Raw genomic sequence first — 27,062 nt, forward strand, 5'->3', positions numbered from 1 at the left:
GGCTAGGCATATGTACACAAAAGTCAAACTGATATGTAAATAATTTTATGCAGTACAACTTTTACACTCACAGTACTATGTATTTATTTTTGCTTTGAGGGTTGTCACTCTGGAGGCATAGAATCATGGAGGGGGTGCAGGGGAGACGAGAGAGACAGATTAATCTTTGAATACAGCTCAGGAGACCCAGGGTTAAAACAATGGCTTGGGCGACTGACAGAGCAGCATGGAGGATGGGGAGGGACAAGCTGGGGCATTATCAAATTAATCTACGCTGAGGTCAGAGCTCACAGGATCTGATGCAGACTTTGTTGGGCTAAAGGAAACACACACACAAGTTGTCAAAATATAGGGCAGGGAGGTAGGTAGGCCATGCAAAAAATCTTCACAATTGGGTAATGGCTTTTCCGCTAGACCATTTCAATGCCTGCATGTCATATACTGCGCCAAGAAGAACCTGTACCATGTGTCATGTACCTCTTCCGAGGGCCAGCTTTAACAGAATTGAGACTCACCCAATGAAGAGAATGGTAGAAATGTTGGGGGCCACAAGAGTCAATCCTGAAATGAGGAGACTGACTTGCCAAAAGATTGGACGCACATATATTAAATCAGAGATGTTATTTCTCAGAATATTCACTTTTCTCCAAGGTATAGAGATGTTGGAGTTGGTATATATAACTTTTGGGGGATGTGACGGTTCCCCCCTCCTAAAAGAAGTTTAAAGAGGAGGACGAGGAAGAGTAATTTTATTCTGTTTTTTTTTTCTTCTTCTTCAGCTTTTTGACGCTCGGCATTTTGAGTGCTGACATTTCAACAGGAATCTGAAGAGAATACTGGAGGTTCACCGGGGATGAGTTGCTGTACGGGATAATCAGGTTAGGGAGATGCTTTGCTGGTCAGCTTAAATGGAAAAAATAGACCTAAAAAACAAAAAAGTAAGGAAAAAAAAAATAACTTGCAGCCACTGTGTGTAATTGTGAAATCTTGTATACAATATGTACATCTAATACAATACGCCGATGTTCAAGGATTCTGGTTGTTGGTATGAAAGTGAATTACACTTATGGAATCCAGATTTACATGACAGATTAAGAAACCAAATAATTACACAGATATAGCCTCTCACAACTGTCAGTGACATATGTGTCTTCAAACACATACTGAACTTTGCAAGGAAAGAAGCAGCCTTTAGTGTTAGAGGATATACCGCAGCTGCAAAGTACATCCTACAGTTGTAGGTAATGACAAAAACTTTGGAATCAGGTGGTCATATTACTTGAGGAGTACACATTGTTACAAGGTTTATGTTCACATCCTATGCAGTGCAACATATAAAAAAATCATGCCTCGAGTGTCCATTGTTCATCAAGTTCCATCATATGGACAGAAACTCTAGTTGGTCATTTTAACTATCAGAATCTGAGTGAATTACAATACTGACTGATGGGCCAATTAATAATGTCTGATAAACCTAAGCAGAATATCATACTAAATCATATATGATATAACAGAGACGTGTATAGTATGTTTAATCTCTTAGTTGTTTCTTTATTCAAAAATCTGCCAGTCGTGGCATAGATCACAGGTAATGGTATCACCATGCAATGTTAGAAGTATTTATTCATGCCTCCTCCTTTATAGGTGGACAATGGCTATCATCATGCTAACACATATTCTAGAAGACATCAGTTGAGGTCATATAGCACACTAGTATCTAGCCAAGATCATGGTACAGCCAGTGCAACTTCTGGCAGGGCTAGCTCTCTTGGGTGGGGATGTACATGGGAAGCTTAACCTTCTGTCATGCACCCCCTGGATCTGTCCAGTAGGTAAATCTGCAGTGTTCACCTACCCATAAAGTCTCTTTTCTTTTGCTACACCTCAGCACTGACACTCATACATTTCCCTGTGAAAGCCATGCACTCCTGTACTCCCGTCTGTACCTCTGCATATGATGATAACTGTGCCCTACCCATTTTGTACATTGTTACTTGGGTTGCTTATGTCTGATACACATCATGACCAGCCTTTGCATGGATAAGCAGAGTCTGGTATTTTTGTATGAGGTATAGCATTCTGTGCCTCCCTCTGCCTAGATTGGTTATCCCCTGCTGCTGCCTCCTCCTTTAACTTCCCATCTCCCTCAGCTGCTGCTGCCTGTGGTACTTTGAACTGCTGATTCTGAAAGAAGCCACTCTTCTGTAACTGCTTCCTAATTATAATATTTTGTAACATGGCACATAGAGTCAGTATTTTGGAACACATGGGTAAGGTCATACTGCAGAGCACCAGTGGATGAATCCAGACAATGAAAGCATGCCTTCAGCAGCCCAGACAGATGCACTGGAATGTTTCTGGTTTGTGATAGTGTATGGTTTGATTTTTTGGATTTCTGATGGGTGCTATGCTCCAGGATTTCAGGATGTATGGCCAACAAGATGCTTCTGTGCAAAATCACCACTTCTAAACTGTTTGTACAGGTCAAGTATGCCATATACGTGAGTCATGGAAATGGTCCATATAGCCTGCACACACATTGTAGATGATAACCAGTACATTACATGCCACCTGGCTGTTAATGGAGTGATACCTTTTGTGGTACTTGTATGTCCTTCCCGTCTCACTAACTGGGTTCTTTATTTCACTGTGGGTACAGTCTATGTCCCCCAGAACCTTATGTAAATGGGCTTATGTAGTAGAACTCATACATGGTATTGATTCTCTCCTCTTCCTCTGGGATACATTGGGACCTTATCTGCTTCCCTACATGCTGCACCATAGTATCATGGAAGTGATGGAGCAATCTCAAGGCCAGGGCCTGAGATGTGTCCCCAGTATGGCATTTACAGGTCCCTTTACCTAATATATATTTAGCCACACATATCTTGGTATCCACTGGGATAGGTACTTAACTCCCATGGGGCTGCAGATGAGCCCAACTCATTTTACAGTTTCTTACTTGGTATCCCTAGCTACATAGTAAAAGTCCACTACGGTGTTCTTGTGGAGGTCATGAAATGTTATGCATGGTTGGATGACCCTCAGCCTGTAGGGGCAATGTTGCACAATATTGGGCAAAGCAGCTACAATAAGACCCTCCTGAAAGTACACATTTACAGTGGCTGCAGCCACTTCAGGCATATTTGAGTGATATATGAAAACAGGCATATGGCATGACAGTTAAACTTTTCTGGGTGGCGAAAGCCAGGGTACCTTTTTGGCTATGCTTATATAGGCACTAGGGCCAATAGCCTAGTACCTACCTATGGACCTATGAACTTATTCATCTGAATTCTTGAGACCCAGCTGATGATAGACCTTATTTGCAAACATTTGAGGCTGCAGGTGCTGTGCTAGGACTATAACAGAAGAATATAAATGTATGGCTCTGGACAAGACTCTGTGCAGGACTAGAATGGTGAAAGATAGCTTTTACTCTTAAACAGTGCACTTGCAGGACATCCCTTCATTCCCATGCAGTTTAGTCAAGCTGAAACACCAGCACGGAGACCTTCTTGATGTGCTCTTATGCTGCAAGGGATATTTGTATAATCCGCACACAGTACAAATCAGTCAGACTGTTGCACATATGATCAGCATAAATCCATCTCCCTGAATTGTGCTGGTATCAGTACAAGTACATGGTACATTTTCATCCCCCTATATAGATCAGTAAAGGAATAAAGGACTATATTTCATTATAAAATGTGCAAGTTAAACTGACTGGGCAATAACTATATCTAACCATATTCTTATAGAAACACAATCTCACAACTAGAACTTCCAACCCCAGAGACTATTCAAACGTACTAAAGTTTGGTTTTCAAGCAAAAAAAAACTGTTGATCTTCACAACCTTTACAGCTGTAACTGGTAACCCCATGCTGTTATTTCTTTACTTCATTTACATATTTCAAGATTACATTTGATTGTTAATGAATAATAAATTATAACTGCAAGGAGAAGGTTATTCTATAATCTTTGAAAGCACTTCTTAATGTACCTATCACTTTTTCAGTTATTGATATCTATTTTTTATAATAGGTTCCTCATTTCAATGTTACATCCTGCAACATTGTTCATTGGCTAGATTTTTTTAGTTACAATATTTACAGGATACGTAAACTGCTGCAAGGGACTCGCAAATGGAAACAGAAATTTAGGCATAATGAGCATAGCTGAAATGCAGTACAAATGCATATAAGCTCAAACAGACGTACATATTTATAATTTACTTTAGATTGGTGTATTTCCATTAGTCAGCACATGAAATATAAACAGTCTGTTTACAGTCACAAGTGTGACTTCTGAAACCAAAAAGTTCCCATTTGTGTACCAGATGACTTAGCGCTGGACCCTCTCCTATTTGGCACCTATTCCTCAGATCTTCAGACCAACAATCCTGGTCTATAGTTATCTAAAATTTCATATGAATACTGGTTATTATATTTCACAGATTCATAATTGCCGTAACATGGATTAGAACATGTCAACAAATGATACAAGGACAATGGTCTCTAGTTAAATTTGAAAATGTGTAGTACAGCTTATTTTGGTAGTCGGAGCATTTTCCCATACCATATAGATGGCACTGTCCTCCATCCAGGCACTGTTGTAAGAGATTTAGGCACTATTGTTCATAATTCCATATCTTTTTTTTTTCCATTATGACTCCATGGTAGTTTGGAAATCATTATATGCTCACATACAGGTACTGCAGAAATATGGATAAAATGGTCAAACATACTGAAGCATCAACATCAAACAATTTAAGACATGTTGTTGCATCTTTTGGCTTTTCCCAGTTAGGGGTCGCCACAGCGGAACTCCGGTCCGCTAATTATTGGCAGTAGATTTTTACTTACCGAGTTGCCAGCCCTGATGCACAACCTTCAACAAAAGTATACCCATTCACGCATGTCTCCACACAGAAAACGCTTTAGCTGAGAATCGAACAGGACAACATCTTACTGTGAGGCGACAATGCTACCGCAGCACCACCACCGCAGTACTTCATAATCTGACAGCACATGATAAACAGTAATGTTCTCCAATTTTGATTATTCAGCAACAAATGCAGGCACACACATTTAACAGCTATGTAGACCTGATAAAAAGTGAAAATATGAAACAAAATAATAGTAATATAAACTATCAGGACATAAATAGAATACACTGGAAAAGTAATAGTAAAAAAGTAATAAGGAATAAGTAAAATGCTAATAGTATGGAGAAGTGAGGGAACAGTGCAGAAACGTGTTATGCCATGCAAGTAATGAATACATAATATAATACAGAGAGGTATCTTGACTGCTAGCAAATATAGTGGAGGTAAGGAGTTCCAAGTTGCTGAGACAAAACTGGTGAAGGCATACTCAAAACCGTCTGAACAGAAAAATGGTTAATATAATGTACATTCACTACTGCACTGAGAATTGAGACAATAAGACAGACACAAACGTTGCAGTTTAAGAGTGGAGATTGCAGACTGTCGAACACAGGAGTAAGGAGGCACTTTTAGTGATAGTGAGGATGCTAGTAGAAGAAAACAGTTTACAATGGTGACAAAAATGCGTATAGACCAAGAACCTCACTCCGAATAATAAAACGTTAGTTTACAATGGTGAACATAAGGCCTGGCAAGAGTGAGAAAATGAAATTGTAACATTTTCTTTAAAGATAAAAAAAAATCTAAAAATTGCAAATGGTTATTATGGGGAGTGTATATTCAAATTCAAGGATCAGTATATTATAGGAAGGAGAAGCCTTGTAATTTCATGACTGTTTAAAACTCAGCTGTGAATTTTGTGAAGGGGGCAATGCTGACATCAAGGTACTTCTAGGATTTTAAATTCCATAATAAGATTTCTGCAAAAGTCAGAAATTAACAGAAAGAGCAACTTGGAGTTTTTTGAAGTTTCTAAATCGCAAAAGCATAGACTTGTAGGAATTAACTTGAAGAGTTTATTCAAAAACTTAATGTATTTTATACAGATCATCTGAGAAAAGAGATTTTAGTGGGATTATAGGTCCCACCCCTTAAATTAGGTTAATCTGTGTTGTTGTTTGTCTTTTTGGCTTTTCCTGGTTAGGAGTTGCCACAGCGGATTGGCAGTAGATTTTTATGGTGCCGTGTTGCAGACAGATGCTCAACCTTCAGCCAAGGAACGCCCATTCACGCATGTCTTTCGGAGGCCACTTGACCACGGGGAGGACGTGCAGACTCCCCACAGAAGACACTCCAGCCGAGAATCGAACAGGAGCACCTCTTGCTGTGAGGCAACAACACTACCGCTGTACTACCGCGGCTTCGAATTAGGTTCATCTAATCTCCCAACCTTGCTTTGTTTTTTTCAGTATGAATTTGTACACGAATTAGGTTCATCTGTGTACAAATTCATACTGAAAAAAGAAAGCAAGGATGGGAGATTACTGACTAAAACAGAAAAAAATTAAACATGCAGCTTTAAGGAATACCTTGAATTGGTACACCAGGGAAAGAAGAAACAAATCTCAATAGAGTGTGTTTAGGTAGTTGTAACCATTTACCTATTTTCATCAAACAAGTTTAAGCTATATAGGCTTTCAAGAGGTAAAGTGTATTTAACATTCACCAATGGTCGTTTCAAAATCTATGAATAATGTACCTATTTGCAGGCGGCTATGCATGCTACCTTCACATATAACCAGTTGAAACATTCTGTTATAGACAAAGTAGAGGTCATTTACTAATAAACTATGATAATCAAAATAATAAAAAATGATTCTTGAATCCTTTCTGAGTCACTCAAATGTTTAACAACAAGAAGTTTTTTTTTCAGTAATCAACTGGGTTTTTTCAAGTTATTTCAAGCTGCTTGTTCAAATGTTTTCACTAGCAAGTCTGATCTGTAAGGCATAAAATGGTACAACATTTTCCTTGGCGTAAGTAGATATGGCCATTAAAAGTGAATGGCCAATAGAATATGTGCTTCTAAGATTGGTAGGCAAGGCCACCTAGGGTACCATTCAGGCTAGGTGACTTTTTCCCATTTTCATTTATGCATTTACTTTAAGGGAGAAGGGGAAATACTGTCATTAACATAGCAGCACTTCTGTTTGAAGCAGCTATGGCTGCAGGGCCCTCTAGGAGAGATGATTCTCTTTTCTGTCCCACTTACAATCTACACAGCCTGCAAAGAGAACTCTTGTGGTACTCTGATTGGTTGTCAAGCTCATCAGAAAAATAAAAAAAAAAAAACAGAAACCCAGAACATTTGTAGAAGAAAGTGAATAAATCCAGGATAACTCATAGTCAGCAGCATTGCAAGGCTTGACAAGACAATCCTATGGTTGGGTGCAACCCCTTCATGATGGCCTTGACTGTAGTAGGCAAATACATGTATACATGGAGATAGATATAAATATAGGTATATAGGTATCTACACATGCATACATACACATGTGTATGCATTTTTTATCCTGTGATATAATTGGATAATGTATCATGAGTAGTGGGCATGGCTTTTCAGGGATAATGTGTATGTGAGGTACAGTGGAATTCTCACCCTTTGCTCTCTTGTCTGAAGCAGATTTGAAATTAATTACTATACCCTTTTATTCTTACTTCAGTTGGATGTCTGACTGGTATACAGTCAAATCAGTAGCTACCATTGATGTGAATAGTGAACGGCAGTATGGAGATAAAAATGACTGATCTTGATGTTGTTTACTGGAATTTAACTGTTTATTCTGTCTTCGCAGAACTAATATATACTCATGTGAAGCCAGCTAGAATACTTTAGAGTGGACACTGTTTCTGTGAAATGAAGTTAGGTTAAATTGAGTTATCACATTTAAATGTCTGTGGTATATATAGTCAGCATAGTGGCTTTAACTCCTGGGGGGTGATGAAGTATTTTCTGCAGATGAAAGTCATGGCCAGTGTGAAGTCTGTTCACTTTATGCAATCATTATTTAAGCTTTGCAGTGCTAGTATGCATTTATATAAATATATGATATTTTACTTATGTTATTGCATATTTTCACATGACAAGTACATTACTCTGGCCATTATTGTTTTACCATAATCAATCATCTTTAGTATATGCAATAAACAATTTGACCATAGTTTTGCATAGAGCTTTCTCTGTGTAAGACAACAACTAATTTGATCACGACAACATAGCTAGGCAGTCATTAAATCAGGAATTGCAGGCCTAGTATACATTTAAATAAGGCAAGCTGTAATACTTGAGTTTGGCCATTTTTATCACAATCGGACTTCTAAGGAGCACAGAGTCAAAGTGGTCGTAACTGATGGGCATGCAGGTGTCTGTTGACATGGCTGTCTTGTTAATGCTGTTGGTTGATAGCTGTTAGCCATTGAGCTGGTGGGGTGGGAGAAGTGTAACATGTTATATTTGCTGACATCTGTGTAAAGCAGCAACTGCTATAACTTATGCTGGTGTGCATTTGTTGCAGTACATTTAAGCGTAAAAAGTTGACCATATTTTCCTTCACTTCCCACAACAGTCCGACATTAGCATTGGGCACACCAATTGCTGTTCTTTTGTTGTCTTGGCATGATGTCCATGATAAACAGATCATTTGCAAAGTGGCTTAGTGAGGGATGCTGCAGTCTCACTTCATTTGGCTCCCTGGTTGTATTCATGGTAGGAGGACTGTCTGTGTGCAGTTTGCATATTGCCCTTGCCTTCATGTGGCTCTTATCCAAGTGTTCTGGTTTCCCACATCACACCAAATGATGACATAGGTGAAATGCTATTTATCTAATTTGCCTTTATGAAAGCCTGCAAACTGTTTGTGTGGGCATCTTGTGATATGTCCTGAATTGTCAAGGGCAGTGTGAGTGTTAGTAGAAGTGCACAATATGTGCATTCTGGGATAGACTTTGCTTTTCAGGAGCAGTGTCAGCAGTTTTGTTTGTATACTGTGAAAATAACACCATGGGGTTTTGTCCAGATACAAACACAAAAATGGTGAGCACACTTGAACGCTTGTGGGTCCCACTAGAAAAAAACATTAAGAAGCCATTTTCTTTCAAAAATAAGTCACAAACTACACTACAGAATGTAAATTCCCTCAGATGGGGACCTGATAGTCCTCATACTTCAGGCTATAAAAATGGGTTTTGACCAAAACTTAATAAGGCCCTCTGTCTCACCTAAAATTGATTCTGCTCAAGGCAATGCACAGAGGGTTACTACAGCTTATGCAGGGGGCTGTGGCCAATGCGGTCATTATTTGGTTAATTTTCACCACAATCAAGCCTCAGATATGTGCACAGAAAGTGCCTAGAGCTTGTGACAAGGCTGGGGTTAATACGATCATTATTTCTTTAAAATGTTTTACACTCAAACCTCAGAGATATACAGAAATGATCATTACAGCTTGCACGGGGTCTGAGGAAAGTGGGGTTACTATTTTCTTAAGTAAGTCTCAGAGGGGTGCACCAAACATTTCCATAACTTTTCTGAATGCTGGTGACTATCAGCTCATTATTTCTTTAGACATCTTTACAATCAAACCTCAGGGGTATGTAGGTAACTATAGCTTGTGTAGTGGGAAATGTACTGTAAAGAGCTGGAATACATAACTTTAATCTTTGTCTTTTCATTTTCCACACAATGAAATTTATATGATTTTTTTATACTGGTGTCTCTCTTCTGGGGGCAGTGGTAAGGAAGAAATCTATGTTTACATGTCAGACAACAAACTGAAATGCTACTGTGTTCTTTCATTTTGTCTCAGAGTGACACAAGAGGGTCACAGAAAAGATGGATGTCTTTAAGGGATAAATATGAGGGCAAATGTGCGCGTAAAAGCAGCAACTTCAAATATTTAAATACTTGTTCTAACAATTTCATCCCAGTCCAATACTAGAGGGATAAACAGGAAGGCACTACTCGCAGATACAAGTAATTTATGTAAACAAACATGCAATTGTCATCTTAGTTTATTGGTAATTATTGTTCTACGAACTTTCTACATTAAGCCTTGGACACAACTCATTCTTCCATGAAAGAAACAAAATAACATTTCCTTAGTCCTGACTTTTGCCCTGGCCATGATTTGCCCAAATGTTCAGGAGATGCAAGCTCTAAAATATATTTCAGATTATCTAGAGGATTTATTTGTAATCCTGTGGCTTCTTTAGGCCCCCAAAACTGCAGATGAATTTATTTCCTACAGAGTTATTACATTACAGGCTTCCCTAGTTGAGTGTCTTGGAATGATAAAGAAAAAAAAGCTGAAGAGTAAGACAAAGGGTAAGAAAATAAGAAGAAAAAGTAAAAAAATAAACTGAATACTGTGTGGAGGCCATGATGGGGGAAATAGGAAGGGCACTTCGGTGAGGAGGGATGTTTGATGGGGGGCGGGGGTGTAGAGAGTGACGCACGGTACACTTGGACAAGGGCTCCATTTCACCTGAGGCTAGCTCTGTTTCTTGGTAGGTATGTATACACTGTTCAACGTTGTAATAGTTGTCCATCACTGTCTATATATATTTAATCTTTAATGATGACATTATTTCTTTATGATTTGCTCATGCATTTTTCATTCAGAACTTATGTCCTTTTTATCAAGTCTCATAAGACTAAATTTATTGTCATGTACTGAGAGCTCATAACTCATTGAGTCTACAATTTGATATACCATTTTAGAGGTCTTTAGAATATTTTACTGAACTATACATAAATGAAGTTTTAATAACTATGTCTGGATACACATGATATACCATTTTAGAGGTCTTTAGAATATTTTACTGAACTATACATAAATGAAGTTTTAATAACTATGTCTGGATACACATGATATACCATTTTAGAGGTCTTTAGAATATTTTACTGAACTATACATAAATGAAGTTTTAATAACTATGTCTGGATACACATGATATACCATTTTAGAGGTCTTTAGAATATTTTACTGAACTATACATAAATGAAGTTTTAATAACTATGTCTGGATACACATGATATACCATTTTAGAGGTCTTTAGAATATTTTACTGAACTATACATAAATGAAGTTTTAATAACTATGTCTGGATACACATGATATACCATTTTAGAGGTCTTTAGAATATTTTACTGAACTATACATAAATGAAGTTTTAATAACTATGTCTGGATACACATGATATACCATTTTAGAGGTCTTTAGAATATTTTACTGAACTATACATAAATGAAGTTTTAATAACTATGTCTGGATACACATGATATACCATTTTAGAGGTCTTTAGAATATTTTACTGAACTATACATAAATGAAGTTTTAATAACTATGTCTGGATACACATGATATACCATTTTAGAGGTCTTTAGAATATTTTACTGAACTATACATAACTGAAGTTTTAATAACTATGTCTGGATACACATGATATACCATTTTAGAGGTCTTTAGAATATTTTACTGAACTATACATAAATGAAGTTTTAATAACTATGTCTGGATACACATGATATACCATTTTAGAGGTCTTTAGAATATTTTACTGAACTATACATAAATGAAGTTTTAATAACTATGTCTGGATACACATGATATACCATTTTAGAGGTCTTTAGAATATTTTACTGAACTATACATAAATGAAGTTTTAATAACTATGTCTGGATACACATGATATACCATTTTAGAGGTCTTTAGAATATTTTACTGAACTATACATAAATGAAGTTTTAATAACTATGTCTGGATACACATGATATACCATTTTAGAGGTCTTTAGAATATTTTACTGAACTATACATAAATGAAGTTTTAATAACTATGTCTGGATACACATGATGTACCATTTTAGAGGTCTTTAGAATATTTTACTGAACTATACATAAATGAAGTTTTAATAACTATGTCTGGATACACATGATGTACCATTTTAGAGGTCTTTAGAATATTTTACTGAACTATACATAAATGAAGTTTTAATAACTATGTCTGGATACACATGATGTACCATTTTAGAGGTCTTTAGAATATTTTACTGAACTATACATAAATGAAGTTTTAATAACTATGTCTGGATACACATGATGTACCATTTTAGAGGTCTTTAGAATATTTTACTGAACTATACATAAATGAAGTTTTAATAACTATGTCTGGATACACATGATGTACCATTTTAGAGGTCTTTAGAATATTTTACTGAACTATACATAAATGAAGTTTTAATAACTATGTCTGGATACACATGATGTACCATTTTAGAGGTCTTTAGAATATTTTACTGAACTATACATAAATGAAGTTTTAATAACTATGTCTGGATACACATGATGTACCATTTTAGAGGTCTTTAGAATATTTTACTGAACTATACATAAATGAAGTTTTAATAACTATGTCTGGATACACATGATGTACCATTTTAGAGGTCTTTAGAATATTTTACTGAACTATACATAAATGAAGTTTTAATAACTATGTCTGGATACACATGATGTACCATTTTAGAGGTCTTTAGAATATTTTACTGAACTATACATAAATGAAGTTTTAATAACTATGTCTGGATACACATGATGTACCATTTTAGAGGTCTTTAGAATATTTTACTGAACTATACATAAATGAAGTTTTAATAACTATGTCTGGATACACATGATGTACCATTTTAGAGGTCTTTAGAATATTTTACTGAACTATACATAAATGAAGTTTTAATAACTATGTCTGGATACACATGATGTACCATTTTAGAGGTCTTTAGAATATTTTACTGAACTATACATAAATGAAGTTTTAATAACTATGTCTGGATACACATGATATACCATTTTAGAGGTCTTTAGAATATTTTACTGAACTATACATAAATGAAGTTTTAATAACTATGTCTGGATACACATGATATACCATGTTAGAGGTCTTTAGAATATTTTACTGAACTATACATAAATGAAGTTTTAATAACTATGTCTGGATACACATGATATACCATTTTAGAGGTCTTTAGAATATTTTACTGAACTATACATAAATGAAGTTTTAATAACTATGTCTGGATACACATGATATACCATTTTAGAGGTCTTTAGAATATTTTACTGAACTATACATAAATGAAGTTTTAATAACTATGTCTGGATACACATGATATACCATTTTAGAGGTCTTTAGAATATTTTACTGAACTATACATAAATGAAGTTTTAATAACTATGTCTGGATACACATGATATACCATTTTAGAGGTCTTTAGAATATTTTACTGAACTATACATAAATGAAGTTTTAATAACTATGTCTGGATACACATGATATACCATTTTAGAGGTCTTTAGAATATTTTACTGAACTATACATAAATGAAGTTTTAATAACTATGTCTGGATACACATGATATACCATTTTAGAGGTCTTTAGAATATTTTACTGAACTATACATAAATGAAGTTTTAATAACTATGTCTGGATACACATGATATACCATTTTAGAGGTCTTTAGAATATTTTACTGAACTATACATAAATGAAGTTTTAATAACTATGTCTGGATACACATAATATACCATTTTAGAGGTCTTTAGAATATTTTACTGAACTTTACATAAATGAAGTTTTAATAACTATGTCTGGATACACACAGCCCATTTCCTTTTCATATCCACAAGCAGTACAAAATACTGGCCCATTATATAGAGCACTGTGGGACATCACTGGCAACCTCTGTTGTCATAGCAAAGTAACCTTTGATCATGATTTGAAGCATATTTTTACCTCATGGTCTTTCCAACGAATAACACATTGACATTAAACATCTTCAGTACATCTGCTACTCTTTTATAGGGAAAGTTTTCAAAAGAAATCACAGTTGTGTAAGATCTTATCTCTTCTCTCAGTTGCAGTATTCCTCACAAGTGGATATCCTGCAGAGGAGGTGTCCAAATGGAGAGATGATAAATTAGCAAGCAAAGGAGAGTAGTATTGCTGAAAGTGAATTCATCCTCAAGTCTGGGTGAGTACCTTCACGAGGTGGATGCTGTTTTCCGAGGTGGATGCTGTTTTCCAGAAAATCTCACCAAGACAACACAGATATATAGACTGCATTTTATATAGCAAATATCATGGACAGAAGTAGCTTAAACAATAAAAAAGATAGCTGTGTGCACAAGACACATGATAAAAAAGTGCCCAGTCCTGGTAGGTGCACTAGTTCCAGGAATGGAAAAAAATGACAGTGTAGAATCATCAAGACATGGAAATATTCCTACGATGGAGCTAGGGAGCCCCAGGAGGAAGATGGCCCCCTGTTGTGGAAGGAAGTAGTAGTCCACAAAAATTACAAAAATTGATAGGCCAAAAAAGTGCCATAAAGATGATAGAGTAGACTATTGAGGATAAGAAAGAAATTATATAATAATGTCACTATTATGCAAGAAGCCCAGAATTTACAGACAGATGTTCAAAAAGATTAAGAGAAAAATTAGATGAAAGAAAAATACTTGCACAACAAACTGTCAGAAGCTTCAAATAAAAATGTGTCTTTATTAATACAACAGATTAATGAAAAACATTACACAGTCCAAGAAACTATGGGCTGATGGTAAAAAAAAAAAAACAACAGAGGAATTGTGAAAATATAATGAACAAAATCTGGAGATTTTTGAAAGGTATAAAAAAGAAATATGGACATGGGAAGAGAGAGATGGTACAATATTCATGCAAAGAAGAAAGCCAAATTAAGCAATACAAAATGCAGCCCCGAATATATTTCAAGAGAAATACAGGTAGGGGCATCCAGATATGAAAACAATTCACCAAACAAAAGATAAGATCACAAAGGGAATGTAGAACAGAAGATTAGTAATGTAGATGTTAAAAACAAACAGAAGTTCAAGTTATGGAATACCTGTGAAGTGAACAGCAAGAATGTGTATGCAACAAATGTTATGTGGGTAAAACAGATCGTAGTCTTAGGGAAAGAATTAGAGAGCATTTATACCACATAAAGAAATTCAATATTACTGGCTCTGGCTAAACATGTGAGAAACACTGATACACATCATATATTTAACTTTACTGCATTAGGAAGGAATTTTACTAGCATTAGGGGAGGTAATATTAGAGCAAGAACTGAAGAAATAGAGGCACAATGGATAGTAAGGCTTAGAGCCAACTATGGACATGGCCTCAATGAGTATATACCGTTAAAACCCATTTTACAAAAGAGATGTTTACATAAATGATCTATTCGTGTATTTTAACTATGCACATAATAGTGTTTTATATGTTTATATGTATTGTATTTTGCGGCAAGTTTTTAGTATGTTGTTTTATTTTAAATATTAATTGATGTCATGCGATTGTAATGACTATATAAGGTGTGCATTTTATTTATTCATTTATCAGTATGCACTTGATGAAGCTATTGTGAATGCGCTTGTGCTGAATAAAATAGAGCTGCTCAATATTATTGGATTCTGCCTGGATATTTATGCCTGTTGGACAGTTTAAAGCCAGACCTTTGCTACTTTTCTGCTTGATTTATATTTCATTGTTATAGCGATGTTATCCAGTGCTTTATAGGTATAATTTTGTTGTTTCTTGATGTAGTAGAAACAGACAAAGTATGTAAAGCAGAATTAGAAACAGTTGCGCACTTTGTTGCTGGTTGTTATATACTAATGGCAGAAGGACTGTATACTTAAGGCATAATAATGTGGTAAGACTGTTGCATAGGGGATTGTGCAAACATTGAAGTAGCTGAAAAACACTGAAACCATGCATTATAGAAAATGAAGTTTATATCACATGGGATCACCCATTACCAATAGTTCAAGAAATAGATGTGAGAAAACCAGATATAGTAGTCCATGGAAAAAAGCCAGAAGTAGCAGTGATCACTGAAATTTCTATGGGTCTATATTAAATCATCGAACGCTTAGAAAAGCGAACAATGATTTATTGACCCCATGTAAGCATAAGCTTACAAACTCGAACGCTTAGAACGGCAATTTTTTTCCAAGGGAAAAAAATCGCTGTTCCATAAAAATAAAAAAAATACACTTAAAACATAACATAAAGTGGGGGGCTTAGCCCCACACATCCCCCCTACTTAAATATACCAACTCTGAGATCACACTACAGTGACGAAAACGGCAAAGTAATGGATGCGGCCAAGCAATTTCTTTCCCAGGGATAAAATTTACTTATATGCCGCTTCGTCATTTTGCCTTTTTGTCTTTTCAAGTTCGACCAATAGAAAACCACTGCTACACCCAGTGACTACAGTGTCTTATGTACAGAGAGGCACAAAGTCATAAAATATTAGGATTTGCTGGCAGAAATGAGAGAAATATGGAAGAAAGATACACAGATAGTTCCAACAGTAGTAGGATTAATGGGTCTTGTAAAAAAGAATTTAGAATCATACTTAGATACGTTACTGATACATAGAAGTCAGTATGAATTACAGGAAGACCCATTACTGGGAACTTTGCAGGTTTTGCAAAGAACTCTTCTGCCTAAAATCAAAGATTGAAACAATACTAATTTCATGAACTTTAAAAATGCTTTGACTTAGGGATGGGGTTCATTCTTCTCATGGTCTTAGAAACCCAAAAAGACATGGAGAAATTAAAAATGGAAATCTGTCAAAAGAAATCACAGTTGTGCAAGATCTTCATTCTTCTCACAGCTGCAATACTCCTTAATAAGTGGATATCCTGCAGAGGAGAGCTGAACTTCTGCCCAGCATACCAAAGCCTTTGCAACTTTCATGCACTCTACATCAGAAGTATGTCCCACAAGGTACATAAGTGACATGTGATCACCTAATCCTTAGAACTGAATTAACCCAGGAGAACCAGAGCAACCTAAGAGAAAAAGCACATATGTGTACATCCAGAAAGGGAAGAAGAACCCATCTACCTGAAGGAAATAAACATAGGAACATAGGGGGAAAAGGATGAGAGCCAGAATATTGCAACAGTGAGAAAATTGACATCTACCCTTACGACGAGATCTCACATAGCTGTACTGTGATCATCATCATCATCATCATCATCATCACCCCCCCTTTCCCCATTTTTTCTACATGGGGTCAGGGTATCGTGTTAACTGTCACCAACTCTCTCAATTCAGTGTAACACTCCTGCCTTCTTCAACATTCATGCCTGACTGTCGCAGATCTTCGGAAATGGGTTGCTTAGAACAGCCAAGCCACATTTCTTGGAATGGAAAGAAACAAAATGTTGAACAGATTTCCTTATATCCTTACTATTGTCAAGGTAATATCTGAGCTATCCAAGGTGTGATGAATCCTCTCACGATAATTTTGTGTAGAAGGGTGGAAAAGGAGGAAGATGAATTGTGAGATTTAAAGACAAATCATTAACTTTATTGGGCATAAAAGAAGGGTTAGTATGAAGAGAAGCTTTGTCTCAGAAAAAAAAAACAGTAAAAAGGGAACTGTCATGAGTGCCAAATGGACAGTTTTCAAAGTACAGAGCTCTGAAGAAAAAACTGTAACCTCCAAAGGTGGCCAAATCAACTTAAAAATGAGGTCCCAAAAATGTGGAATAGGCTTTCTCGGGTGTCTAATATGAAGTATGCTTTTCAAAGTATGACTTCAAACCTAAAAATGGCATACTGAAGGGCAGACAAGCAGATATGGCTGGTAAATTAGCTTTAACTGATGAGTATGCCAGGCCAGAAATGAGAAGTTTAGACAAATGAAGAGCAGTAGAAGTACAAATTGAAACAGTGCCTACCTTACATTTCTGACACCATATAGAAACTTCCTTCCATTTAGCCATATTGGATTTTCTAGTATTGGGTTCCCCAGCCTCCTGCAAAACCCAGCCTCAGAAAATTAGTGCCTAAAAGGAATTAAAACCCTATCATCTAGTGTCAAATGAAAGGTGAGTAAATGAGGGGGAATGAGAGATTCCTTGTCCTGAATGAGAAGATCCATCTGGTGAGGTAACCCATGATGACTGCACCCTGGCCAGATGAAATAGAAGGGAGGATAGGTGCTGTCTTGGCCAAAACAGAGTCACTAACAAGATTTCAGGCCTGTTCTACATGATTGTGCACAGGACTCTTGGTAGCAGAGGAAGAAGCGATAGGCATGGTAAAAGACATCACATCTGATTTCCAAGCCAGAGGATGTGGCTGGCATACTGGAAAAGAACCCGGGAATTTGCCTTTTCAAAGGGAAGGCAAAAGATTGTACATTGATGTGGTATGCCTGAAGATAATGTTCAGGATTACATCCTTGTGATGCATCCATTCATAACAAGTCTGCCCTGGACTTGATTAGATTGTGTGCCACTAGATTGTGCTATGAGGGAATACAGACTGCCTGAAGTGTCGGTCGATGGTGAATTGCAAAATCCCAACCTGAAGAATCATTTTGCATAGAAAACATGATTTTTGTTGTCCCCCTTGCTTGTTTATGTACCACACAATGAAAATGCTGTTTGTGAAAACTCTCAAGGGACCTAGAACCCAAAGGGAGTGTAGAGAATGAAAAGCCAAAGTTAGAGTTCAAATCTCTTTGATGTTGATATGGACCACCAGTTGCTGGGAAAAAGCAAACTCCCTGAACTCTGATGCTGTGGGATGAGGTTCCTCCAACCTGATGTGATGCATCCTAATACAGATCCTGACTGGGAAGAAGAGGCTGGAAAGGCAGGCTGGGATTAAGAGAAATCTGAAGAATCCATCAGAGGAACTGGACTTTGAGACAAGGCAAATGAGAGATGAAAAAGTCCAAAGGATGGCAGTGTTGAAGCCAAACAGTTTTGAGATACCACTGAAACTTCCTCATTTAGAGTCTGGTGAAGGGAACGTAGGAATGGTGGATGCATTGAACCCCACAGCTTGCCAATTACCTCTTGTAGGTACCACATGAAGAGGAAGAGGAGTCTAGAAATAAGCTGTTAAGGAAAGGACATTGAGTGGAGGAAGGAAAGGACCTTGAGTGGAGGAAGCAAAGCCAGCACTGGCAAAGTCTTAATTCTGCATCTCAGAAAACCTGAACAGAACAGGCTTTTTTAATTTAAAGTGAAACTCACACTCTAGAATAGAAACACAGTACTCTGAATCATCCTCTCAGCAGCTTTTCCTTTTAAATGTAAAGAGAAAGGGTGGGAGGATGGCATAATGGTTAAGGTGTTTACCTTACAACCACAAGGTGCTGGGTTTGATTCTCACTTGGGATAATTGGCTAGGCTTAAAATGGCCTGCAAGGGAAGTTAGCCCTGTACTAATCTATGAACCTATGAGCCTATAAGATGATCCAAATAAGGGAAGATCTGAGCTCCCTTTAGTCTGCAGAAGGCTACCAATGCAGCTGGATATTTGGCAAAAACTTCGAGCTGTATAAAGACCAAAGGGCATAACAAAGAACTAATAATGTCTGAAAAAAGAAATATAAAACATTCCTGAAGAAATGATGAACATAAATGTGAAAATAGGCATCTTTCAGATCTAGAGACACAAGGAAGGCCTGAGGGAGCAACAGAGAAAACAGAGACTGGGCAGACATAATCATCATCATCATGAATGACTGAACTTTTAGGAATTAATTGAAAAAGGAGAGATATGGAATGGGGCTCTAATGGCCTCTCCTGCCTTAGAAACAGGAACATTCTGGAATAAAACCCTTTTAACCGCTAACAGGGCTGAACAGGTTGAATGTTTCCTTGCACCAAAAGGTCTTGAGAACAAGTTCCAGCAAGTGAGAAGTTGGCAAAAAGGAGATTGAGGAATGCCAGAGATGGGAGGAAGGGACTTCCGTAGTATAGAATAACCTTTTTAAATGACAGAAATTATCCAAGAATCTGTGGTGATTTGTTGCCATACTTGAAAAGATAAAGTGAGTCTGAAGGAAAGGGGAATATTGCCAAGGGAGAGATGTGAATGTCAAATAGAGTCAGTTTTATTCAGGAAAAGAAGACCTCTGTCCCTTATTACCCTTAGAAGACTTATTGGAAAACCCCTCTTAGAAGATCTCCTCCTATCTGGAGACTATGTTTGCTACCTACACAAAAAGGGAAATTTAGATGGGTAATTCATTTAAATTTAGGAGTAGGATAAAGGAAGGCCTGTTTAAAGTCTTACATGCCCTTTCTCTTATCCTGCAAGGTCTTGAAGGGCTCGGCATCAGCAGAACCAAGAAATTCTGATTGTGTAAGGCAGAATTCTTTAACTTAGACTTAATGTCTAAAGGAAGGGATTGCAATCTAAATCAGGAATTCCTTTTTATAATGGGCTCTGATGCAGCCACCCTAGAAAAGACATTGGCTGCATCATAACTTAATTTGAGTAATAAGCTACCTGGGAAGCACAGCTCAAATGACAGAAGGCTTAGCTTCTGAACCAGACATATCAGACAGAACATGACCTGTTATAAAATAAAGTTCTCCATGCTCGTTTACAGTCAGTGTTCATTTAGCAGAGAAGATAGCACATAATGAAAAAATAAATCAGAAGAAATGCGAGAACATGCAGTTAGACATGCTGGAACTTGTTATGTATGTGTCTGCTGCAGTAAGAGTCTACTTCTGAGTGGAATCCTTCGTTTGCTATGAATGGTACCTAGATATGAAGGGAAGATAACTGGAGTCAACAATCCAATACACAGTTGGAGTCATTAAAGGAAGGTCTACTAGGTAGCTGCCTGGAACAAAATGCACGAGAGTCATTACAACCGAGTGACGCCTACAGGCGTTTCTGCAGTTACCGCCTACTGCTCCTCTAAGCGTCAAATATTGTCTGTTCATATTTGCATTAATAATTCCAAAAGCATGCTACACACAAAGTATCAGAATATTTTTATCTTGAAGCATATATGATGGCAAACACAATTGTATTGATATATGACCTCTGTAAATAAGTATTTGTTAGAACTTTAAGGTGATAACGTCATTTTTCAAAGGCTGAAACCACACCCACTGGGAGTTAAAGGTACACACACAAAAGAGCTCTACTGGAGGGAATGAGTTAATACCAAACTGTTTGATCTTGGGCATTTCTGCATCTGAAACATGTTCATTTATGTGTTGTTACTGTGACATGGTTTAAAGGAAAGGGAATCACACCTCTCCCCATACCTTTGTTTTGTGTTTACCATGGGCAAGAGAGCTTCCAAATTACAGCCTGCTAGAGATCCATTTCAAATCCCAAGCATGATCATGCACAACTCATGTCAGTTTTAGAAGACATTCCTATTAGCAATATGTCTGTAATCCTGGGTGATTTCAGTTACTACTCCATGTACTGGAGCACCAGCACTTCTAAGGTAAGTTATGTTGAGAGATGTTTGGACTGTATAAGCAGGAATTTCCTGGATAAAATTATATTATGACCCAATATGAGCTAAAACATTCTTGATCTGGTCCTTACTATGGCCTCTAACTGATACATCCCCTCTGGGACTCCTCTCATGAGTTAAGTTAGACCACAAATTGCTAACATTAATGTCACTCTTCATATATACGTTAAGAAGATGTTGAGGCTTGGAGGTTCATTTAAGTAGTTTATTGTATACAAATACATCAGGGTGGATAGCAGGAACATTGAATTTAAATGAACTACCTAACTACATGCTTGCATACTCAGTCTGGCTGTGCACTCTAAATGGCACTGCTGCTTGCACGTGCTCAGTACGTACATACATGTGCTGACTCACTGGAAAGTTTATTAAAGGTATATCTATCACACACTGATCTACATCCTCCCTCTTTATTGAGCTGTTTCATATAAATAAATGACATTTCAATGGCCATGCAAGTATACAGACACTAATAAAGAAAAACAGTCATGTCCAGGTTGCTGTGTATCTGGAACTAGGTTTCTAGATGCGACCTGATCTCATGACACAATAGTTAGGACTGGGTTTGGCAACAGGGACATCAGTAGGAATGATCTGCTTGAGGAGTCACAGGGATTTTCTCAAGAATGGGGATTGCTGATGGAAGAGGAACATTGGACAAGTCACTCTGAGTACTACAGTCTTTGTCATAGGCAAGATGCTGTAACACTGGTTTGAACACTGATAACAAATGCTTCCGAGTTCGTCTGAATTCCACTCCTTGTGATTTCACAGTGTACGATTTGGGCTCAACACAAACTTCTCACAAATCCGATGTGATCACTATCTCCCCTTTTTTCAATAAACTGAGCAGTTCTCTGGTTTCATCATAGTAAGGCTTCTGGAAAAACGTTTCTTCAACAATTGGATTTTACTGCTTTGTTGTTCTTAGCACTTGGAACCAATAAATTACTGCTGATAGTGTGGTTCTGGTTTGTCTTGACATAAGTCTGGGCAGGTGAACCAAGATGTTTATCATGAGGAATGTTTCTGAGATTTAATAAGTTGAGAAAAAACATCATTATTGTCGTGTCTGGATTTCTCTAACAGCTGTTTTGTACTTTGAACTGCCCACTCAGTCAAGCTGTTTGACTGAGGCTATTCGGGACTACTTGTAATAGGAACAAAGCCCCACTCTTCTTCAAATCTCGTGAACTGCTGACTTATAAACTGTCCACCATTGTCAGAAATAACTCTTTGTGGACTACCAAGGACAGAAAAATGTTGCTTCAACTTAGTAACGACAGTATTTGAAGTTAGGTTGGGAAGTAGGTCAATCTTGAATCAATTGGAATAAGAGTCTACTAACACCAAGTAATGCTGACCATTCCACTCAAAGATATCTATGGCTACTGCCAACCAAGGCAGCTCAGGAATCTGGCTTAACTGAAGTGGTTCATTCTGCTTCATGCGGCTTTGTACTATTACATACTGAACAAGATGAAAGTACTTTCTCAATATCTCTTGACACAGAAGGCCAAAATACTAGACCTCTCGCCCTTCTTTTGATAGAATCAGTTCCTGGGTGGCCACGATGCAAAATCTTAATATAATGTTGTTGCAAGGATTTTGGAACAATCACTTTAGGACCTTTCATTATGATACCATTGTCTGACAAAAATCTCATCTCTGTATGGAAGATATGGCTGCACTTCTACTAGTAAACAAGGTTGCTTTGAAGGCCATCCTTGACTGATAAAGTGGTTTAGCTTCTGGAGAATTTGATCTGAAGCCGTGTGAGTTCTAATCTCATCAAGACATGTGGAAGAAAACTTTCTCACTTCCATGACTTCAGAATCAAGTTGCTCATTGTTATGCTATTCTGTGTTTTTTTTCTGGGTGATCTGGATAAAGTATCAGCAAGATAAAGAAGTTTACCTTTCATGTAAATAAGACTGAAATGATTCTTCTGCAATTTGAGCATCATGTGTTGCAATCTGGCAGGAGTTGTATGCACTTTCTCCAAATCGATAAGAAAGAACGACCGCCAGTGAACAACAAACTACAAACCAAACACTGGAACACCAGAGAAAAACAGCCAAGATATTTGAGCGTAAACACCTTTTACTTAATGCTTTCATTGAAAGACTTCTTCAGAATACTTCCATACAAACTTTTCACAAGTTTAAATACAGATATATCATGCCCCTCCCATGCTTAAGTATGCATTAATAAAACAATTAGACTACTTGCAGAACAGTAATCTACTCCACTATGCTTACTAATTTAAAGTAATATAACACTGAGAGCACACACAGTATGTTCAATAATATTAAGTATTGTTTCAGTTGCAAACGTAAATTAAATACATTTAATACAATAATAAAATATACATATTGTTTAAAAATAAATAAAAAATAAAATATGTAACCTCCAATACGTCACTACATATAAAATTAGATGTTAATCTGTTAAAAAACATTTGATATTAATAAATTCATTTAGTCCAGGGGACCTATCTGCATCTAATCTGAGCTGCCACAATGATTCTTTTTTTCAATTTTATTTTTGATATTACCACCTCTAAGGTCTTTGTCAACTTGTTCTAAGACACTAAACATATTTTTTTTATATGAACTACAGATGGTTGAGTGTTTGAATAAAGCATTCGTATCATCTTTAGTTCTAATAGTGTAATAGTGTTCCCTTATTCTTGTACAAAGTTTCCTAGTGGTCATACCTACATAAAATGCAGTGCACCCTGAGCAGGATGCAATGTAAACTATGTTAGATGAATTACAATTAAATCTGCCTTTTACTCTAATAGTTCTGTCCAAGTGAAGCAAATTAATAAAATGGCCTTCCTGAATGTACCTACACATATTACAAACAAAACGTTTGAACATACCATTAGTTTTGTTTGATATAGGTGTGGTTATCAAATTGTTGTTTTTTTCTAACATGTTCTTAATAGTATTAGATTTTTTTAAAACAAAACTAAGTGCATTGCCTAAGGTACTAACTAAGTCATTGTTACCAAGAATGATCTTCCAGTTGTTTTTAATCATTTTTTTAATATGATTACTATCAACAGACATGTCAATTGTACATCTAGGGATAGATGATGTCATATTTGAAACAGTATTACTTTCTTGTTGAACTGTCAAGATTTGCCCCCGTAAGCCGATTGCCAAAATAGGTGAAAATACAGTTTCCCTTCTATTCACAATATCAGCACGGATTTCCTACAATATTGCCACAGGATAGCTTTTTTCACAAAATAAATTAGTGATAAAATCTATTTCTTCCAAAAATATTTTGCCATTTGTTGTCATCCGAGACGCTCTTATGTATTGACCTTTAGGAACATTTTTCTTAATGTGCGTGTGGTGATTACTACAAAAATACAAGTAGTTATTAACATAAGAATTCTTCCTATAAATTCTACTTGTAAATTGTTGGATATCAAAATCCCATTCCAGCCATACATCTAGACAGTTAATTCTGTAACCAAAACCACTAAGTGTGAATTTAAGAAACTCACAACTACTATTTAGTTCTGCCAATACTGTGTTGTAATTATTTGCAGAACCTTTGACAATGGAAAACAAATCATCTATGTAACGACCATAGAACAAAATGTCAGAAAAAGAACTAATGGAGATTAGGAGTTCTTTTCCCACCATCCCATTACCAATCCAGCAAATGCTGGAGCTACTGTGGCACCCATTGCTACCCCTTTAAGTTGTTTATGTCTTTCTGCTGAAAATAAAAAAATGTTATCCAACAAAAGTTCCATTAGGGAGCAACAGGTGCCAACAGTGGAATTCCCCCAAGCATTGTATTTGGTCAAAAAATTCCGTACAAATTCTAAACCTTTTTTTTGCAGGATACAGGTTTACAGGGAAATTACATCCACAGTTAAGATAAACAATTCTCCCTGAATAAACCACCCTGAGTTTTTATTCTCTGTCCAGTATGACCTGATATTATCTAAAAGGGACCAAGAGTCTTAATAAAAGAAGGTAAATTCTGAACTAAAGGCTTCAAAACTTTGTCCAAATGCAAAGATAGTCCCTCTGTGACACTCCCTGATGATGCCACAATAGTTCTAAAGGGAGGGTGATTGACATCTTTGTGGATTTTAGGTATACCAAATAGTACACCCAACCTAGGATTTTCAATAACCAAAAAGCAAAGATTTCACCTGTAATTTCCCCATTCATCAAATGGTCGTATAGAACATATTTAACAAAATTGTAACTTCTATTAATATAATCTCCGTTTACTTCCATATATTCATCATCATTATTTAATAGTTGCTCCATTGCCATAATGTAGTTCTCTACATTCATCACCACTAAACCACCTGCTTTCTCAGCTTTCATAAATCTAACGTTACTAATTTGCTGTAAGTCATGAAGAGCTTTCTTTTCTTCACTAATCAAATTAAAATAACGTTCAACAGGTCTACCTTTTAACAACTCCCTAATGTCATTGTTACATAAAGATTCAAACATTTTCAAAGTACTGTGTAAAGCGGGATTAAATGTAGATGTTTTTTAAGAACATTTATACATGGTCTATGTACATCTTTAAAGATGTATGTTAAATTTAATTTCTTAACATACAACTTGATATTAAGCAATGTGTTAGCTAAATCTGCTCTTCTACTGGGAATAAAATTCAATCCCATCTCAAGTACACGCAGTTGAGCATCATTAAAAATATAACTAGACAAATTGTGAATTTTAAAACCATGTTTTTCATTCAAAATCTGTTCCAAACCTGAGAAACTATGTCCTATTTCCGCAAACGGCTCCATCCTCGTCCTTGTTTCAGTCGCATTGCTGCTGTAGATGCACTGCCAGTTTTTGAATGTTCTGCAGATTTACTGGAACTAGGAGTAACTGTTAGAAATAATTCCATTCATTGTATTTTTAACTGACGTAACAGCTTTGCCCGAGCCATTACTTTTACTTTGCTGATGACGCGCCTCCTTTGCCAAAACAGAAGCAGTTCCGGTACCTGGATCAGCTGATTTTAAGGTGAAACAACCAGATTTCGATGTAGAACTAAACGTGCATTTTTTAATATTACTAGGTGTAGGACCCCAAGTTGTTTTCTTCGCATTGTTGTCATTGATATAAAATGCATTGCCTTCCTCATAAGCATGCAAATCTCTATTGAGCTTTTTCAATTTTATGTAAATGACCACTTGTTCATACTTATCAACAGCCACCAACATTTGGGAATATGAACTAATGTTGTTGCTGACATTAAGGAACTGTTTACACTCATAAGCTAATGTTTCCAGTTCAATTTTTAGGTCACTAATAGAGTCATTGTTCCTTTTAATCAATAATTTAAGAATGTCAAGACCAGCTGAGTTAAAGAACGACACTAAATCTTTAAAGAATGGGTCTTCCTTAACAACTCCATTTGGAGCCTTAAAAAACCTCAGACCTTTTGGAACAATTTGTAACCTTATGCAACGTTCATATTTGTTCTCAATTACTAGTGCTCTATATTTCTTTAGCCCTTTTCCCATAAGAAATAATTTGTCAGTAATATTGTTGCCATTATTAACTTCAGGGATTTCTTCGTCTCCACTTAAGCTGAAAGGGTCAGTCTCAGCAAGTAAAATGGCAGTAACATCTTTGTAAAGCATATTTTGGACGTTAACTAAAAAACTACCATCAAAGTCAGCAACCATGGTACCTTTATCAGTCACTATCTCTTTAGGTAAATAGATTTCTTGTTGTGTAGACACCATACAA

At 36.5% G+C, this 27,062-nt stretch overlaps 1 protein-coding gene across 1 annotated transcript in view; it reads left to right on the plus strand.

Annotated features, from left to right (window-relative positions):
• The window catches only part of LOC122805946, a 105,021-nt gene that overhangs the window by 53,781 nt on the left and 24,178 nt on the right, over positions 1–27,062 (plus strand). The window contains exons 4-5 of the mRNA XM_044076191.1: positions 18,628–18,816; positions 19,549–19,707. Coding sequence (XP_043932126.1) covers positions 18,628–18,816; positions 19,549–19,707 — 348 coding nt within the window. The remainder of the gene's footprint in view (positions 1–18,627; positions 18,817–19,548; positions 19,708–27,062) is intronic.

Source organism: Protopterus annectens, chromosome 7.part0 (genome assembly GCF_019279795.1).
Source record: "Protopterus annectens isolate FY-2018-M chromosome 7.part0, PAN1.0, whole genome shotgun sequence".
NCBI lineage: Eukaryota > Metazoa > Chordata > Ceratodontiformes > Protopteridae > Protopterus > Protopterus annectens.